A 19,567-nucleotide genomic window follows, 5' to 3' on the forward strand; every position below is an offset into this window, starting at 1 on the left:
GTAAGTAGAGAGTGATTCAGCCATGGCTGCTTGTGAATTGGGGCCTTCACTCAGCTTACCCTGCCCACCCTTCAGAGGCTTAGCCGAGAAGCTCATCACCTCCACTCTCATGCCACCAGTTTCTGGACCAGTCTAATTACCCAGAAACACACATCAAAACGGAGAATCTGATTCCATTGCATGAATTTGTTCTAGCTAGATCAGCCCAGTAGCACCAGAAACAAACCTGTAGTCCAACAATGTCAAGTTTATTGACCCTTTGCAATGAGGAAACTGCACACCAGAAGAACCATGGGACATCTCACTACACAAAGGAAAAGATAGAGTTATTTGTATGAAATTTAAGTGAACCCTGCACATCTGTCCACACTGTGTTGTCTGCATAAGTACATTTATTGTGGGGCTCACATCTGTGTATGCACCTACTTCTAATGTGGAATTTCTCAACCCCAGCACGGTTGACATTTGGGGTTGGATCATTGTGCATTGTTGTAGGAGGCTGCCTCATGCATTGTAAGATGTTCAGCATCATCCCTAGCCTCTACACTAGATGCCAGGAGTCCTCTCATCCCAGTTGTGACAAATAAAATTTTCCAGATGTTGTCAAATGCCCTTTGGAGAGCAAAATCATCCCTGGTCGAGAGCCACTGTCCTAATGATTTATCGATAGTGAGCATGGTAGTGAATACTCAGTAAAATGTTTTGTGTAATGGCTTCTGTTTTCACTTTTCTATACTATATTTTACGAAGAAGTATTAAATGAAGGGCACGTTAAAATGACACATTTGTGGTTAAAGGCAAGTTCATTGTTAAAAACAAAAATATCAGAGACGATGTGATCATCTGTGTAGGAAATCCGACAGAATTTATTTAAAAGCTACTAGATCTAATAAGTGAGTTTAACAAGGTTGCAAGATATAAGATCCATATAAAAAAACAATTATATTCCTGTATTCTAGCAACAATCAGAAATTGAAATTAAAAAACCAATACCATTTATAATTTCATAAAAAATATGAAATATTTAGGGATACATTGGACAAAAGATGTGAGAGACCTGTACACTGAAAATTACAAAATATTACTGAAAGAAACTAAATAAGATCTAAATAAATGGAGAGATACACCTTGTTCATAAAGCAGAAGAGTAAATATTGTTAAAATGTTAATTCTCCCCCAAATTTATTTACAGATCTAATGTGATCTCAATTCGAACCCCAGCAAGATTTTTGGTAGAAACTGATGAGCTGATTCTAAAATTCATACGGAAATGCAAAGGATCTAGAACAGCCAAAACAACTCTTAAAAAAGAAAAACAAAGTTGGAGGGTTTAACACTACCCGGCTCAAGAATTATTATAAAGCTGCATTAATTGACACCATGTGGTATTGGTGTAAAACTCAAACAGATTAATGGAGCCAAGTAGGCTCCAGACATAAACCCACACACATACACGGACAATTGATTTTTTTTAAGGTACAAAGGCAATGTAGTGGAGAAAGGATAACCTTTTCTACAAATGTTGCTGGAACAATTGGATATCCATATGCAAAAGAATGTGCTTGGATCCATACCTTGCAATATATTCAAAAATTAACTCAAAATGGATCATAGACCTACATGTAAAACCTAAAAGTATAAAACTTCTGGAATAAACCACAGGAAAAAAATTTTGACATGGGGTTATGCAAATATTTCTTAGATTTGACAACAAAAGCACAATTCACAAAAGAACAAATTGATAAATTGGATTTCATCAAAACTAAAAAATCCATTCTTTAAAGGACTCAGTTAAGATAATGAAAAAACAAGCCACAGACTGGGGAAAGTCTTTGCAAAAATATGTATCTGAATTTAGAAAATTCTTGCAAAACTCAACAATAAGAAAATAGAATAGCCCAATAAAAAATGGGCAAAAGATTTGAGCAGAAAATATACAGCTGTCAAATACATACATGAAAGGGTGCTCAGCATCATTGTCATTAGGGAAATATAAAGTTAGAACATAAAGACATACCACCACACACTTATTAGAATGGCTAAAATTAACATGACCGACTGTAGCAAGTGTCAGCATGGATGTGGAGGAGCTGGAACTCTCACACACTGCTGGTGGGAATGTAAAATGGTACAACCTATTTGGAAAACGGTTTTGTAGTTTCTTTAAAATCTAACCATATGCCTACCATATGATCCAGCCATTCTACTCCTGGGTTTTTACCCAGGAGAAAAGAAAATATATGTCCACACAACGACTTGTACAAGATTTGCGTGGCAACTTTATTTGCAATAGTCAAAAACTGAAAACAATCCAAATGTCCATCAACAGGTGAATGAATAAACAAATTGAAGTATATCCATACAACACAACATGGGTGAATCTCAAAATAATTATACTGAGTGAAGGAAGCCATACAAATAAGGGTGTGTAGTGTATGTTTCTATTTCTTTTGCCAATTTTTTTTTTTTTTTGCTTCTTCTCCCCAAAGCCCCCCAGTACACAGTTGTATATCCTAGTTGTAGGTCCTTCTAGTTCTGCTCTGTGGGACGCCGCCTCAGCATGGTTTGATAAGCAGTGCTAGGTCTGCACCCAGGATCGGAACCAGCAAACCCTGGGCCGCTGAAGGGGAGCATGCGAACTTAACCACTCAGCCATGGGGCCAGCCCCCTGTATGTTTCTATTTCCATAACACTGTATAAAATGCAAACTAATCTTTAGTGACAGACAGCAGGTCAGTGGTTGCTTGGGTATGTTAGAGTGGGGATGAGAGAATGATGACTATGTTTACTATCTTGATTACCGTGAATATATATATGTATATATATGTTATATATAAACTTAAATTGTATAATTTTAATGTATGCAATTTATTGTAGGTCAATTATATCTCAATAAAGCTGTTTATTTTATTTATTTATTTATTTATTTTGCTGAGGAAGATTAGCCCTGAACTAACATCTGTGCCAATCTTCCTCTACTTTATACGTGGGTCACTGCCACAGCATGGCTGATGAGTGATGTGGGTCTGCGCCCAGGATCTGAACCCACGAATTTGGGCCACCAAAGCAGAGCTCACTGAACTTAACCACTAGGCCACAGGGCCAGCCCCTAAAGCTGTTTTTTAAAAAAAAATCATAGATAACATCAGTCTGTATGGTTAATCACGCCAGAAATACATGCAGGAAAGTCTAAGTTGTTGAACCATAAAATTGGCAGATATATTTTTCTGATCTCATACTCAACAGCAATGATTTACCTTGAGGCAAATAATGCTAACTCTCAAATCCTGAGTTCCCACATTTCTCTCAAGTGATGTAGTTATGATTTGTGCAAAATTCCACCTTTATGCTATACTTCAATATAAAGTTTACTTTTTTAAAAACAATAAGTGGAAATACACCATGAAGCAAAAGAATTTCGAGCTCAATGAACAATATTCTTGAGGAATCACAGGAAACTCCCAGAGCCAGCTAATGCTGGCCTTTTCATCTGTCCATCCTGGAATCAGTAGGTCCACAGCATCCTGGGTCCTGGTGCAGGCCTTGCTCTCACACTGGGGTCTGTCACCACCACCACCAGCGCAGAGAGTCTCTTATTCTCTTTGTGGAATAGCGCTGAGCACAGAGACTGTCACCATCCTGGTTTCCCACACCACAGTCTGCAGCCCTGACAGTCGGCAAGTCCTTCCACGCAACTGGCCCCAGACTTTCCTGTTTTCAGATGTGTCTGTCATTTACACGTGCTCTCCGCAGGTGCTGGGGTTTACAGTCTCCTCCTGTGGTGGAGACTAACAATGTGGGGAAGGATCAACCAGACATGGTCTTCATTCCTTCCTCTACTATTTGTTAACTGATTTGGGCAAATCCTGGCCTCTGGAATCTATGTCTGTGACACGGGGCAATAAGACCATCTATATCACATGCTCCTGGGAGGGTATGTTAAGATACCTTGCCTATACAGAAGCTGAAATACAATGATGTACACCTGAAATTTACACAACGTTATAAACCACTGTGACCTCAATAAGATAATAATAATAAAAAGATTCCTTGTGAACCCAGAACTGAGTAAGCACAGAATAAATGCACGGTATTATTATTACCATGTTCATGATTTAATAATAACAACAGCTAATGTTTGTTGATCACTCACTGTGCCTAGCCCTGTGCTAGGTGCTTTATAAGCACAAGTTACAATAGCCCTGTGAGGGAGGGGCAGTTATTACCTCATTTCACAGAGGAGGAAATGGAGAGTCAGGGAGGTTGAGTGACTTGCCCAAGGTCACTCAGTCATCAGGTGTTGGGGCTGGGAAGTGAGCTCAGGTCTGTCTGACTACAGAGCCCACATCGCTCCCACCAAGCTGCACTGCCTTCCACCCCATGTAGTCCCAAAGAGCTCCAGTCACTCCTTTGCAAACCCTGTGACCCCAGAACTTCAGAACAAGCTGTCTGACTTACTGCTTGTAGTACGCTGAATAATGGCCCCCAAAGATATTAGGTCATGCTCCCTGGAACCTATAAATGTTACCTTATTTGGAAAAGCGTTCTTTGCAAATATGATTAAGTTAAGGCTGTTGAGATGGGGAGATTATCCTGGATTATCTGAGTGAGCTCCAAATGCAACCACATGTATCCTTATAAGAAAGAAGCAGGCCAAGCTGTTGCTGAGAGCCAGGAGCGAGAGGAGCCCGAGCCAGAGTTGGAGTCGAAGCTGCTTTCGCTAAAGGAGCAGCAACTAAAGAAGTTGAAAAGATGCTGATTATCTTGGGACTGCTCACCTCCGTCCTTTCTTTCCTGTACGTGATAGCTCCATCCATCAGGAAGTTCTTTGCTGGTAGGGTTTGGAAAACACATGTGCAGCTTCCAGAGCCGACATGGGCATAGACAAGGAGACAGCCAGGGTGCAGAGGAGTATGCATTGCCTGCTGAGATGTACTGAAGTGGGAGTCTGCTGCCAGTGAAATCCAAGCTGATACAAAGAACTCTCAGGTGATGGTGCTGAAACTGGACCTGTCCGATACCAAATCCATCCAAGTCTTTGCTGAAGGCTTTGTGGCAGAGGAAAAGCAGCTCCGTATTCTGATCAACAATGCAAGAGTGATGATGTGTCCATATTCCAAGACAACCAATGGCTTTGAAACCCACCTGGAAGTCAACCACCTGGGCCACTTCCTTCTCACCCACTTGCTCCTGGAGTGGCTGAAGGAGTCTGCTCCTGCCGGGTGGTGGACCTGTCATCGGTGGCCCACCATGCTGGCAAGATTCGTTTCTACAACCTCTAGAGTGAGAACTGCTACAGCTGGAGTTTTGCTTACTTCCACAGCAAGCTGGCCAATGCGCTTTTTACTCAGGAGCTGGCCAAGAAGCTCCAAGGCACAGGGGTCACCACCTACGCAGTGCACCCAGGCATCATCCACTCTGAGCTGGTCTGACACTTCTTCCTGCGTGCCTGCTATGGTGGCTCTTCTTCCCCTTCGTCAAGTCGGCCTAGGAGGGGGCACAGACCAGCTTGCACTGCACCCTGGCTGAGGGCCTGGAGTCCCTGAGTGGCGAGCACTTCAGTGACTGCGAGAGGACCTGAGTGTCTCCAAAGGCCTGAAATAACAAAATAGCTGAGTGCCTGCAGATCGCCAGCTGTGAGCTTCTAGGAATCCAGGGAGAGTAGAGCTGGTGGAAGAGCCTCAGCTTTATCATGTCCAGTCCATGCCATAAGGAAAGGGGACCAAGGAGAAGGTCCAGCCTGAAGGATTGTCCTTCTGGCTGGCTACTGTTGCAAACCCTTCCCTGCTCTGATTCTCCTGACCCTTCTGGAAGCCTTTGCACAACCAATTTTCTTGTAAAGCTGGCTCATGGCACAAGACATTCATACCTACAAAGCATTCTTCTCCAAGACTTGCAAGAGTCAGCTGTCCTCTTGGGGCAAGAGGACTGGACAGATCCCAGGCTGGCCATGGGGAAGGCAGAAGAGCCTGGGAAATTGGGGCAATTTCCTCACCAATATCAGAAATGCCAGCCAGCATGTTCAGCTGAGGTGAGAGGAGCATCAGCGTTACACATTTCCAGGGACTATGAGACTCAAACTTTCGACTGATCTCTTTCCTCTTTAGAATACTAGTGACAACTCTGGAGTCTAGATCAACTCAGGAAAATCTTGGCCAACCTTGGCCAACTTTGGTTCCTTCCTCTGAGCATCCTGGAGCCACTGCATGAAGCCAGACCTTCCCATTTTCTTTTTCCAGTTCTTTTTTAAGATTAAAATTTTTTTCCAGCTTTATTGAGATATAATTGACATATAACATTGTGTAAGTTAGGACCTTCCCATTTTCAATCATGCAGATGGTTTCTTTTTCCAAAGAATTCCTTTACCTCAATTTTTAGAGAAAATAAAGACTGCACACTCAAAACAAGAGGAAAAGAAAGAGGCAGAGGGAAATTTGAAGAGATACACAGAGGAGAAGGTGATGTGAAGATGAAATAGAGAGATCTAAAGATGTTGGCCTTCAAGATTGGAGTAATGCCACCAGAAGCCAAGGAATTGTGGGAGCCACCAGCAGCTGGAAGAGGCAAGGAATGGATTCTCCCTAGAGCCTTGGAGGGAGCACAGCCCTTCTGACACCTTGATTTCGGCCAGTAATACTGATTTCGGACTTCTGGCCTCCAGAACTGTGAGAGAATAAATTTCTGTTGTTTTATGCCACCAAGTTTTTGGTAATTTGTTACAGTAGCCACAGGAAACTATGGGTAATTATAGGAATTATGCAGATTATGTCAAAGGTCCTTTGTAGTTTTAAGATGCATTCATTCATTCATTCAACCAACAAACAAATATTTGAGGAAACATAGAGGCGTGATTGAAAGTACAGACTTTGTACTCCATCCAACTTGGGGGTGAATTTCGGCTCTGCTACCTGCTGATTGTGTGACTTTGATCAGGTTGCTTAACTCTCTGAACCTCAGTCTCAACACCTGCACAATGGAGATGATAACAGTGCTTAACTCAAGGGGAGTTCATAAAAATTAAATGGGATGGCGCACATAAAGGGCTTTGTGCTGGGTACAGAAGTCATTGCACTGTCCCTGCCCTAAGAAAGCTCTCTGTCATTCTAGGAGGAGCGACTTAGAGAGATCAGGGCTGTGGATGGGAAGCCCAGGGGGTATTGGGGACCCATTAGGGGCACTAGGGTGGGGGCAGGAAATTCTTTTTTTTTTTTTTTAAAGATTGGCACCTGGGCTAACATCTGTTGCCAATCATTTTTTTGTCCTTTTTCTTCTTCTCTCCAAAATCCCCCAGTACATAGTTGTATATTCTAGTCATAGGTCTCTCTGGTTGTGCTATTGGGACGCCACCTCAGCACGGCCCAATGAGTGGTGCTAGGTCCATGCCCAGGATCCGAAACGGTGAAACCCCAGGCAGCAGAAGCAGAGCACAAACTTAACTACTCGGCCACGCAGCAGTCCCAGGAGATACTTTCCAGAGAAAGTGACCTCTGAGCCCCCTGAGGGACACAGCAAGCCCTAATTACATAGATACTCTTTTTAATACTATTGTTGTAAATATCAGTATTAAAGGGTATAACATGTTTCTGATTATTCGGTCTTCCTGAAAAAGTGCATGTCAAAAAAGCACATTTCTAAAACCTTTTTAAAAAGTTCAAAATTCTTAAGTTACCAGGGAGGTCCTAGGAAAGCCCTCCTATCTAAGGAACCAGGAGACCGATAGGAAGGATTTGAAATGGCAGCCTGCGTCACACATACCATTTATTAAAAAAGAAACAACAAATACACAGCAGCGAGTAGGAAGATCTGAGCATGCGTGCCTACGGAACCCGGAGTGGCCAGTTCTCGCAGAGAGCAACCTCGCTTCAAGCGGGAAAATTAGAGTCTCCACCCAGTTTGAGAAGCGTTCCTGTCCCTGGAAACTGGACTGATAGACCCCACTCCTGCCTCACTTGCCCCGCCCACTTTCCTACCTCCGATTGGCCAGATCAAATTTACTAACCGTTCTGGTTGGTCGATTGTTCTTGGGCAATTGCGCTGCAGGATTTCGCGTCGTCGTGGACCTGCTGTTCGCCGCCGCCTCACTGCTGAGGTAGGTTTTCTCTGCGGCTCTCCCTGGACACGTTAAGGGGTTCAGGTAGAAAAGCTGGCAGGCTCTTCACAGCGCTCAAGCGGTTGGGTCTTTGCTTTGCGTCCCCCCCCCCCCCCCCATCTTCAACATCCTTAGGGCTAAGAGACAACTGAAAGCCTTTCGGAGCGATCCTCATCAGGCAGAGATAAAACTAAAACTATCTTCAGTCTCTGAGACTCCCTAATTGCTGTTCCTGAGGGAAGCAAAACTCCCGTCAGCCTGAGAAACCTCCAAATCAGCCAGACTCCCCTAGGTTTCCTCAACCAGAGATGATAGCCTCTGCCTAAGGAGCTGCTTTCTTGCTTCCTCTGGGATAAAGCAGCAATCTTCTGGGCCTCAGAGACCCCTAAGTTTCCTCTCCCTGAGAGACTCCCAATGCCGTCAGTTTGGGGAGCACCAGATTGCCGCGTTGAAACTCCCCACATTCTCAGCCTGAGTGGTGGCTGGTCCTGTAGTCTCCCAAGATTCCAGCTCTCTTCACTCCAATAATTTTCAAATGACCTAGTAATAGCTTCTAAATCCGCTGATATTAACGATCCTCTTTTCTTTTCAACAGAGCGAAACCCCACATCCTTCTTCCTGAAAACTCAAACCCATCAGTCAGAGACACCATATGATCTCTGGGACTAACCCCCCCCCCTTTCCCTCAAAACACCACCCCCCCAAATAAAACTATACACTCACGTCACTGATTCCCCAACAAAGGTCTTTGTATCTTTCCTTCAGGATAAGCCAACTCCGGGCAAACTACTAACAACAGTAACCAACCCCTTTCAAAGGCTCAAGGCTGCCTTGATCATGCTCACAGAAAACCTGTCATCCCTAATCAATACTTTTCCCAGAGGCCTCCAGCCCCCTATTCTCATCTGACTTCCCTCCATGTCCTTACTCAAGGACAAATATGCCCAGGATGAAGAAAAGTAGAACCTTGATTCCAGGTGACTGAGTATGGCCTTCCCTCAGTGCTTTCTCTCTCTACAGGACCTTTGCCCTTGTGGTTGGAGAAACACAGGCTGCGTCTCTTTGAGATCAGACCGTTCCCAGTGCCATGAACAGAGACAGTTCCTTTGCAAAGAGCCTTAAGAAGGGTACCCGGAAATTGGAGAAGGAATGCAAGGTGAGGTGATCTAGAGAAGGTCCGAGGAGAGGCCCAAGGGACAGGGTAGGGTGACTAGATTTCTGAGGAGGTGAGGTCAGAGGTACTGGGGCCAAGGAGCAGGGTGTCAGGCGGCCATCTGGAGCCTCGGGAGCTCCCCACCCTCACTCGGTCCTTGCCTGACATCCCTGGAGACGGCAAGGTCTGTGAATGTCAGCCGTGTTTAGCTGAGTTGCTGCCCGGATTTAATTTTCTTTGTTTTCTAGGCCTTCGAGGATATTTCCAAATACATCTGTAAGGAAGAGTGGGCAAAGCTGGGATACTCCGAGAAAATCACCTATGTGTATATGAAGAGAAACTATGACACCATGACTAGTCTAGGTAACAGGAAATTCTGAGTCCAGACAAGCCTGGGAACATATGATCATGCCCCATTCCCTTGCCATGCCATGGCTGCTGCTTAGGCTGCAGCAAGGGTCCCCACTTTCCTTTTAAGGGGGGAGAAATCCCAGGGCAGCTTCTGGGCATTCTGCTCTTTTATATCCTGTGCAGGGCTGAAGGCAGCAGTGGCCACAGAGATGCTCAGATCTAGATCCTGCACGTTTCTCTCCTACCGGCCCTTGTTTGCATCCCCCTGGCTGATGAGCTTTACTGTCCGTGCTGCCTCCCAGCATCCCACCCTCCTCTCAGGCTGTCTCTTAAGGAACAAATATTTTGCTTCTTTCTAGGTCTCAGGGCCAAACTCCCAGCTTTCATGTGTCCTAAAAAAGGGAACACAAAATCCCGTGGGCGTAATTCTGGTAAAGGTCGGAACCCCAGGAATCAAGGTGAGTGACAGGAAGGGCCTGGAAAGAATCTCCTGAAGCCTGACTGCTTTGGGGTCCAGCTGCTTGGGAAAGATTCTCCGGAGTTTGTTCTCCCAAAAGCATCATGGCTGAGTGAAAAAGTTGGATGCGGAAGGTCAAGTACAGTCAGAGGTCATTCATATAAAATCCTAAAACATGTAAAACAAGAATATATAGTTTATGGATAATAAGTAAATAGCAGATGTATAAAAACCTTAATGAGAATAAAACCCATCAAATTCAGGAGTGGGGAAGTGGAGAATGAGGGAGGGCAGGGGTCGGTGAGGGCTGCACAGATGCCTTCAGCTGTGACTTGTTTATAGTGTTTTCTTATATTTTGAGTAAAGATCTCAAGGTGATCTAAAGCAGTTGTGGCATAATGTTGAGATCATGCTAGACTCAGCAGTGCATGCACACGTGTTTCCAATATTATTCTCCATAATTTTCTGTATGTTTGAAACATTTCTTTTTAAGGGAGTTATTGTTCTTGCTAAACACCCTTAATGAATCACCGCACAATTGTGAAAAATGTAATGAAAGTCCAAATCCACCAAAAACTTCCAGAGTCAATTTCATAACAGCGCATAGGTGTTGGATAAATGCCTTAAGAGAGAAAGTGATTAGCACAGTATGTAAGGGCATACAGCTCTTTCCCTGTGTTTTATGAAAACTGAATAGTCTTCTCCCTCCTAATCAAACCTGATTCTGTGCTGAGCTTGGGAGAGAGTTTGAGAGAGCAGCTCTCACACACACGCTGAGCTTTCCCACTTGTCAGTGAGCAGAGGCAACATAGGGTGAAAAAAAGCAACGGGCTCCAGAACTCTTTGTGCATCTGAGCAGTGTGTGTACTCACTTTAAAGGGGACAGGATGCGTTCACCTGTTTTTCCGCTCTGACAGTACAGTTGTAAGAAGACAGGGTCAGAATGTTCAAACTGACTCCAATAGACCTCTGACTCCCCGGCTAAGGGAGCCGGATTCCACAGGCTCCCAAACTGCTAGAGCACTGAAAATCCAGGGCTGGGGTGTCTACAATGTTTTTGACATTAAAGGAATGCCTTTATAGTGGAAACATTCCAGAACTGCTGGACTAAATCATCCATGGTTCATCACACACCGAACAGCTTCACTGAGGTATAATTGACCTACTGTAAAATTCACCCATTGTAAGTATACCATGGTTTTTAGTTGCCACACATCTTTAAGGGAATACAGTTCAAATTCCCAACCAATCAATTTAATTCTTGGGGGGAAAAAAGTAAGAAATATGGAATGGAATAGGATGAGGTGGGGATGGGGCTTCATTCACATTTTGTAAAGCGTCAGAAGGAAAATTATGAATTGATGCTGCAAGTAAACTCATAAACCATTACTAAAGATAATGCAGAAGCCCGGCTCACAATAACTCCTTGACAATGAGTGGGCTCGACCTTCTGCTGCAGAATTCCCTGGTACCGCAGGAGTCTTTCTGGAGTTTGGGAATATTTACAAAGAAAAGAAAAGAAAAACCTTCTGATTTATCACCTTCTTTTAGATGAACCTCCTCAGAAGGCTTCCAGTGTGCAACAGAGAAAACGCCAGAAGGTGAGTATCTTCCAAATCTACAAGACCAGGGACCCTTTCTCCCTCCACGGATGTGAATATTGGGAAGAGTGGGAGAATATCAAAAGTGGCCTGGCCCTCACTGCCTCCCTGTCCTGATCTCTTTATCACAATGCCCGATGGAGCATCAGTAGCTTTATAATAATTCATAACACTTGTGGTAGCTGATACTTCTTTTATTTTCATAGTGATGCCAGATATTTTAAGCAATTCACATGGATTAATGCGTTTAAGCCTTAAGCAAACCTCTGTAGCGTTGTTACTATCATTATCCAGAAATAATAATGAGGATATTATTATATGATATAAATAATAGTGAAGAGGAGGATATTGTGGCACAGCGATGTTAAATGAGCTGCCTGATTCGCAATGGCAGTGGCAGTAGTCTAACCCAAAACCCCACACCATTCCCAAGCTTATAAACTTTTTCATATGTTTATGAAGTTCCGGCGTTCCCCCCAGGGCTTTATCTCACAGCTGCTGCTGCTGCTTCCATTTAGACACCCAATCTCGCAACAGGAAGTGTCAGTTCCTCTCTGCTCTGTCTTGGGGCCACTGTCATCTGGTTTAGGAGTCACTTAGACTGTGGGCCCCTCCCTACTGTGAGCTCCTTCGGGGCCTCATCTGCACCTGAGACATCTCTGAAGCCTCGGTCCCAGCCCAGGGGGACGCTCAGAGGTGCCTGCGTGTTTATTGAAGAAGCGATTCCACAACTACAGATTAAACTCTGGTTTAGAGGGTAAAGGGGTCTGGGAATTGGATTGTCAGAGTGGAGACTAGAGGAGAGAATTCAAAGAAGGAGCATGAGAGGAAGTGTTCGTTTTTATTATTGCCACATTTAAACAGTGTTCACAAGCTCAGAAAGTACTTTCCCTTTGCTTGGTTTACATTTATCGTTCACTGTTTCATAAATGAGGGAGCTGAATGAAAGGTAGCTTAAGGTTGTTGGTCAATGATACCCTCTGGCGCAAGCAGAATTGGTACGGGAACCACCTCGCCTGTTTCCACATTAAACATTCTTGCCAGGGTAGGACAGTCTGTCATGTCTGGCAGTGCTTGCTTTGCCGTGTACAGTCATTTCTGGGAGCCATTCCTTTCCTCTCCCCTCCCTCATTCATCTCCTCCACACCATTTTCCAGCGGTGTTTTGTCCTCTCTGTGCGTTTTCACATCTACTCTCCCAGCAGCTGTCTACTAGCTTATATGTGATCCCTTATATTTGATAGAAGCCCCTCCTTTCTTTCACAAACCTTGTGGATTCTTAGAATGCCATTCTTCCCCAAATCTTCTGTATCCCACACTCCCACTTACATGGAGGCTTTTGCTGTTTACAAGAGTGTCAGTCTGGAAAGAGCGTGAAGACAAGCGTTCTAGTCCTGGAAACACCCCTCATTTAGGCCATTCCTTTTCCTTCTAACCTCCCCGGTTCCTCACAATTTAAGTATAAGTAATGTAACGAGCTCCCAGAGTTGTTGAGGATGTTAAGATACTGCATGTGAAGATAGCTTGTAAGCTTTAAAGCACTAGAGAAATATTATATTGTTTATATATGACCTTCACATTAAAAAGGTGATGCGCAAGAAGCCAGCAAAGGAAAAGAATGATTCAAAGCCAGTACCAGTAACACCCGGCTCAAAGCAAGCTCACAAACAGCTGTTCCCCCTGGGAGAAGCAAGTACCTCTGGTCAACAGAGTGAGAAGACACCAGGTAAGAGAAAACTATGTGGGAACGACTCCTCTGGCTTCCCTGGCGACATTCGAGTGTGTGGTCTAGGCGTGGGCGATGGATCCTGGGTAGGCCTCGGTCCAGGCTGGACTGAGGAGCTCGCCCAGCTCCAGCTGAGATGTTAGAACATGACTTCCAGTGTCACAGACTTGAATTGTCATCGATATAAAAGCCGTTTAACTGTGGACAAGTCTTCGAAATTCTCTGAAGTCTAGATTCTAGTCCACAAAATGGAAATAAAGAATCAGATTCACAAATTGTTCAAAGGCCTTGAATTAAATCTAGAAGGCCCGACAATATAAAAGGTGCTGGAGTAATTCCATCTGTGATAAGCTGGGAACGTATCTTCCTCAGAGTTGCAGTCCTAGCCCTCAGCTCAATGCCTGATGCACAGCATGCCCTTGAATATACGCTGCATGAGAGAAGGTCTGAATGAATGTTCCGGTAATGAAAGAGGTCGAGGATCTAAACCTGACCATGGGAGGAGCCAGAAGCTAAGACACTAACTGACATTTTGTGTGTGTTGGTGCGGGTCTAAGTCTCTGAGTCAGAAGATGTGGCACAGACTATGTAGAAGGCCCACGGGCACTTGGGAGGGAGGAGGCATCTCCTTATCTGACAAAACAGAGCCTAACACTCCCCAGCCCACCCAAGCTCCAGTTACCAGCTCTTCTCCACCACAGGACCCGGGGAGGGCAAGACTAATGTCTGGGCCCACAGATTGCGAGAAAGAACCCAGTAGCATATGAAGAGATCAGTCATCCTGAGGAAGATGACTAACTCTGTAAGTGACCCTTCAATCCATCCTTACACTCCTGCAAGATGCACTGTTCCATTATGGTACTGGTATCCCAGCTTGTCACTTGTTCCCCAAGTCATTCTTTTCTCCTAGTCCCTTGGGGTGCAGCAGTGAGGCTAAGCGTTGAGGTTTCCCATGCTCTTCCTACTCCATGCTCTGTATATTCAGGGATCTTCCCCTCCCAGGATGCTGTGGGCTCCAAACCCCAGGCCAGCTCTTGGTGTGTAGGCCACACTTTCATCTAGCCCAAGAACTCATAGGACAGGTGAGGGAGTCGCTGTGGCCTGCGCAGAAGGTTCGCTTTGAGGAACAGTGGGAGATGCGTGCAGACCATGAGGAAGGGTGGAGTCGCAGTGCTCAAGTTCCTGCAGGGCGGGATGAGGAGGGGGGGATTGATTTCTCAGGCAGTGGGAGCTCACTGCCACTTATTTTCTCTGCTTTCTCCTTGCCTCAGCCTCAGGGATGTGACAAGTGCCCATGATAAGAAGCAGAACCTGGCGGCCTTTCATGAACATGGGTGTGGCTGTGAACTCCTGGCCATTAAGTGTATAGCAAGTGAAAAAAAGTGTTCACAGCAGTGAAAAGTTCAGCACGATTTTCCTTACTATGTGCCAAACATTCTGTTAGATGTTAGAGTTTTGTTAATGAGTAAGCCATATACCTAATGCGTATTTCTGTCTGTGTGTCCATGCACCTACCTTAGAAAACAAGTATCGTTAGATGTTCTCTGCATAGAACAGCACTACCCTCCCCTTCCCTGGGGAGAGGACTACTGAGGGCAGTTCTGGGCATTTGATTCCAGACGTTTTTCTCTGCATTTACACACACACACACACACGCACACACACACGGGGTACCACTATGTGCATCTCCCACCTGCTTTCTCCCACTACCAGCGTGTCCTGGACAAGTCCCCCTCATTCTGTTTCCTCTTCAGCGGATGCTTCATGCTGCAAACTTCCATTATTCTTTACCCTGCATTAGTCACTGACAATTAATAAACATTGACAAGGTTTTCCCAGTTGTTTGCTCCTCTCGTTCTTGCACACACAGCCCTGTGCACCTGTGTGAGCGTTTCTTTAGCACACATTCTTAGAAGTAGAATTGCTGGGTCAAAGGGTTCATGCATTCAGCAAGCGCCTAATGAGTGCATACTGTTACCAAGCAGTATTCTAGGTGCTGAAGAGACATCAGGGAACAAGACAGACAAAAGTTCCTGCCCATGTGGAGCTGACATTCTAGTGGGGGATGTTTCCAGTTGTTTTTTTGATGGACACTCTACAGCCCAGTCCTGGGGCAGGATTCTGCAGCTGATGGTTGAATGCCTTGGCTATACCAACCTGTAACATCCTTAGAGTCAAGGGCTGGGATGGTCCATTTAGGAGTGTGTGGGAGGAGACAGAGATGACACCATCAACCGGGGAACGCGGAGGAATAGGCAAGGAGCGCTCCCTGTGGGACATGTGGACAGAAATGGAAGAATCCACTTAGTCGTGATTCAGGAGAGCAACAGATGGGAAAGTCCACTGGACGAAGGCATGAAACTGCCCATCAAGGGTCTCACGACCAAGGGCTTGGGGGCTGGGGTAGGGATGAAGAGTCGAAAATGGGATAGTTCTCTTCCCCACTAACATTGCAGGCTACAGAGATGGGACAGTCAGCTCTGGGGAAGGGAAGAGGGGAGTCTGTTTTAGAACGAACCATTGTATGTGGTGAAGGACGTTAAGGCCACCAGCAGAGGTCACCAAGGTGATTTGCATGCGACATCAAACACCAGCCCTAGATGGAGGCAGGATTGCACTGTTTTGACCATCCACTGCCCGTCACCTTGGCCTTCTGGCTCCCATCCAGCCTTGGAAGGTCTCCACTCTCCTACTGAGGCTTCCATCTCCCCTACCTCTACCTTCATCCCGCCTCTGGACCTGTCCCCTCCTCCCAGTAGCTTTGGATCAAAGGCAGAGCGCAACAGTAAATGAGCATATGATTGGTTCCTGGAGAAGAAGGGTGGGAATCAAGTCTCTCCTTGTTCTCTGACTGGTCATCATGACTCCAGGCTGGAGCCACAGTTGCTGGGCTGGAATTGGGTTTTCCCCCTCCCATGCACACAGTGTAATAGCTGCAAGGTGGCAGGATCACTGTCCACACAGCAACCCTGGCATTGAGCCTGGGTCTGGGTCTCCTGAAGCCCTCAGAGATGGGTGACTGCACCCAGGAGGAGCTTGTTCTAGGAAACTGAGAAAAGCCTCAGAGAATCGACACTCTGTGGAGCTCTAGACCTGGGAGTTGGTGTAGGCCGTGACAGATGCGTGGGGAATGGGGCATGGCTGAGGGTCTGGACAGATGTGGACACACACTTAAACCCTCTCTGGCAAGCATGTTCCCCGAAGCACATCCTTCCTCACAGGGGTGACCCTCTCTGCAGAGCCAGCTTCTCCTGGGGGCTGCAAAGTGAGGGCATCCAAGTTTACCTGAGTCTTCACCTGCTCCTCTGAGAATAATAATGTCTTGTCACTTGAGGTCACACCTCTGTGTGGGACAGGTCCCAAGTCCAGGAGTCTGCATCCCAGGCAAGGAACGTCTGCAGGAATGGGGAGGTCTGGTTCACTTGGATCTCCCCCCCTCTCAGCCCACCTTCCACAATAACCATAGAAAGGGCAGCTAATATCCATCTTGTGTTTGCAAAGTGCCTGGACTGATGTTAAGCATCTCATATGGATTCTCTCATTTATCCTCACAACCAACCTCTGAAGGCAGACACTATCATCATGATGATATTATAGATGTTATATAGAGATTTATAGAGAGAGAGAGACAGCTTATGGATGAGAGATGGAGACAGACAGATGTCAGGCTTCTTGCCAGAGTTCCTACAGCTGGCATGTGCAGGAAGGGCTGGGTTTAGAACTCACTGTGACTTCAGAGACATTAAAGAGGACAAGTGTGTATTGGTGGGGGATGACTTGAATGAGCTCTGGGTTCTGTCCCAAATCTCAGGGTAGAGGGCATGGGATCACTTTTCCAAACAGAGAGCGCCCAGGGAGAGAGCGTGCAGGGAGGCAGCGGCAGGGTCTTCGTGGTAGAGGGGGCAGGGGAAGACGAAGATACACAGAGTGGGTAGAAGAGGGGCTGGCCAAGAGGAAATTACAAGGGTTTTAGGAGCTCTGTGCCAGAAACTGGGGGTAGAGACCTATATATATATATATATATATATATATATATATATATATATATTTTTTTTTTTTTTTTCTATTATTTCCCGCCGCGGTCCATCCTCCTGGTGGGGGTGGATATAGGCTCAGAGCAGACTGGGTTATGGTGAAATGACAGACAACCACAGCTTATTTCTCACTCATGCTACTTGTCCACCTCAGGTAGACTGGGGTTCTTCTCCACATTATCAACACCGTCACGGAACCCAGGGACACAGAACAGCCACATGGGTGGCCTGACAGAGAGAAAGGAGAGTGTGGCTAAGCATGAACTGGCTCATCCAATGGCTGAGTCTGACCTTGGCGAGGGTGAGAGACTGCAGTTCTCAATGAACGCAGAGAGTGAACCTTCTAAAATCTGCCATAAGGAGGGTGTGGCATCATAAGAGAAGGCAGTGTAGGGGACTGCCTAACCCAGTGGTTCTCAATGGAGACAGTGAGGAGGGGGCGGGTTTTGTCCCCCCAAGGGACATTCCACAATGCCTGGAGACATTTTTGGTTGTCACAACTTGGAGTGGGGGAGGTTACTGGCGTCTCATGGGTAGAGGCCAAGGTGCATGTTACAATGCACGGGACAGTGCCCCCCCAAACAAAGAATTATCCGACCCCAAATGTAAATGTTGCCAAAGTTGAAAACCCTGACTAAAAGAATGGTGTTTAAATGGAGAGATTTTAGGCATCAGACAGAGGAGATCTCTCAGTGAGGGTAAGCATATAGAAGGATGGTATTGTTTCTAAGTCAGTCAATTTATTACAAGGCACTTATTAAGCCCTGACTGTGTGCAGAACTCTGTGGGAGAGGCTGGCAAGGTGAAAGACTGGGTTCCTGTAGTAGTCTTAAGGGAGACAGTTGATGGTGCATGGGTGCTCTTGTCCCCACTGCTCTGAGGGCCACCTCAGCTCCGTGTCAAGGGTACCTGTGTATGGGTCTCTCCGCTTTCTCTTCTGTCCCACCGTCAAGCTGCCAAGCCCTGTGCCAGCACCACCCTATGTCAGGGACCATAGCTCCGCAATACGACTGGCTGTCTGGAGGGCAAGTCCTCTCACTTTGTCCTTCTTTAGGCCCTCTGCACATCCAGGTACAGTACATTTTAGAATCTGCTGGTCAAGTTCCATGATTTAAAAAATCCCTGTTGGGATTCTGACGGGACTTCCTTTGAATTCATAGATCAATTCGGGGGGATAATGACATCTTTACACTGTGGAGTCTTCCTATCCAAGAACTTGGGCTATGTCTCCATTTTCAAGGCCTTTTTTATGTCTTTATAAAGTTTTATAATTTATTGCATCCATAGTTTGCACGTTTTTTGTTAGATTTATTTCTAAGTCTCTGCTGTTACTTTCTCACGAGAACATATGGGGGGGCGGGGGGGGCCTGAGGTTCAGAGAGTGCCCAGCCCCTGCTTTCCCGCTCACACCTGAAGGAACTGCAAGAGGAGACGATCTACACTCCGTTAGAGGCAGAGGGCTTGAGGTGCGCTGCTGGAGGCGGACACCATTTGCGCTGCAAGTCAGCCAAGCAACCACGCTGTAGAAGAAATTGTTATACGGGAACCACGGTCATTATAACATTTCTACTTCTGAGGGAACACTAGAATTTGGAAATCAGGAAGGTACTGGGTAGGGGACAGAGGCTGAAAGGAGACTGGGAGACAGTGAGAACACCGCACTGGCTCCGTAATATTGCCTGGCAGGCTTAGGTCCTCTGAGACCTGCTGTTTCCCCAGACTCTGCTCTGCAGGACTTATACCAATTCTGGCCCAGGACTCAATCTGTTTCACTCCTCCAAAAGAAAATTCATTTCACAAGGCAATTGTTATTAAAGGATGATTTATTGAAGATTTCATAGAGGAGACTGATGGAGGTGAAGGAAGTATATCTTTTATAGAGCGGAGCAACTTATTCCCAAAATCACCTGAACTGCCTTTTTTTCTTCAAAAATATCACCCTTAAGCTGTTCTCCTACTGGTTCTTCTATTCCTTCTGTCTATCCCCAATCCTCAAATTTTCCCTTATTGGGACAATATTACTCTGCTCAGACTTGGGTCCTCCACAATCAACGCTTAATACTGTCTTCAAGTGTTTGAATGTCAGTTGTTTTGGCCCAGGTTCCCAAGGAAACGGACTTTGGGCCATACAGGACATCTCCAGAGAGACTATATAGA

The 19,567-nt window shown here is 45.7% G+C and overlaps 1 protein-coding gene and 1 pseudogene across 1 annotated transcript; both read left to right on the forward strand.

Annotated features, from left to right (window-relative positions):
* Positions 1-4,714: 4,714 nt before the first annotated feature.
* LOC103543167 (retinol dehydrogenase 12 pseudogene) lies at positions 4,715-5,665 on the forward strand (annotated as a pseudogene).
* Positions 5,666-8,000: 2,335 nt separating this feature from the next.
* LOC103543166 (protein SSXA1-like) lies at positions 8,001-15,214 on the forward strand. Its single transcript, XM_008510068.2, has 8 exons — positions 8,001-8,089; positions 9,110-9,245; positions 9,491-9,605; positions 9,953-10,051; positions 11,602-11,651; positions 13,238-13,376; positions 14,078-14,178; positions 14,648-15,214. Exons 2-7 carry the CDS (start codon positions 9,177-9,179, stop codon positions 14,134-14,136), a joined length of 531 nt encoding a protein of 176 aa, XP_008508290.2. The 5' UTR covers positions 8,001-8,089; positions 9,110-9,176; the 3' UTR covers positions 14,137-14,178; positions 14,648-15,214.
* Positions 15,215-19,567: the final 4,353 nt, after the last annotated feature.

Source organism: Equus przewalskii, chromosome X, assembly GCF_037783145.1.
Source record: "Equus przewalskii isolate Varuska chromosome X, EquPr2, whole genome shotgun sequence".
NCBI lineage: Eukaryota > Metazoa > Chordata > Mammalia > Perissodactyla > Equidae > Equus > Equus przewalskii.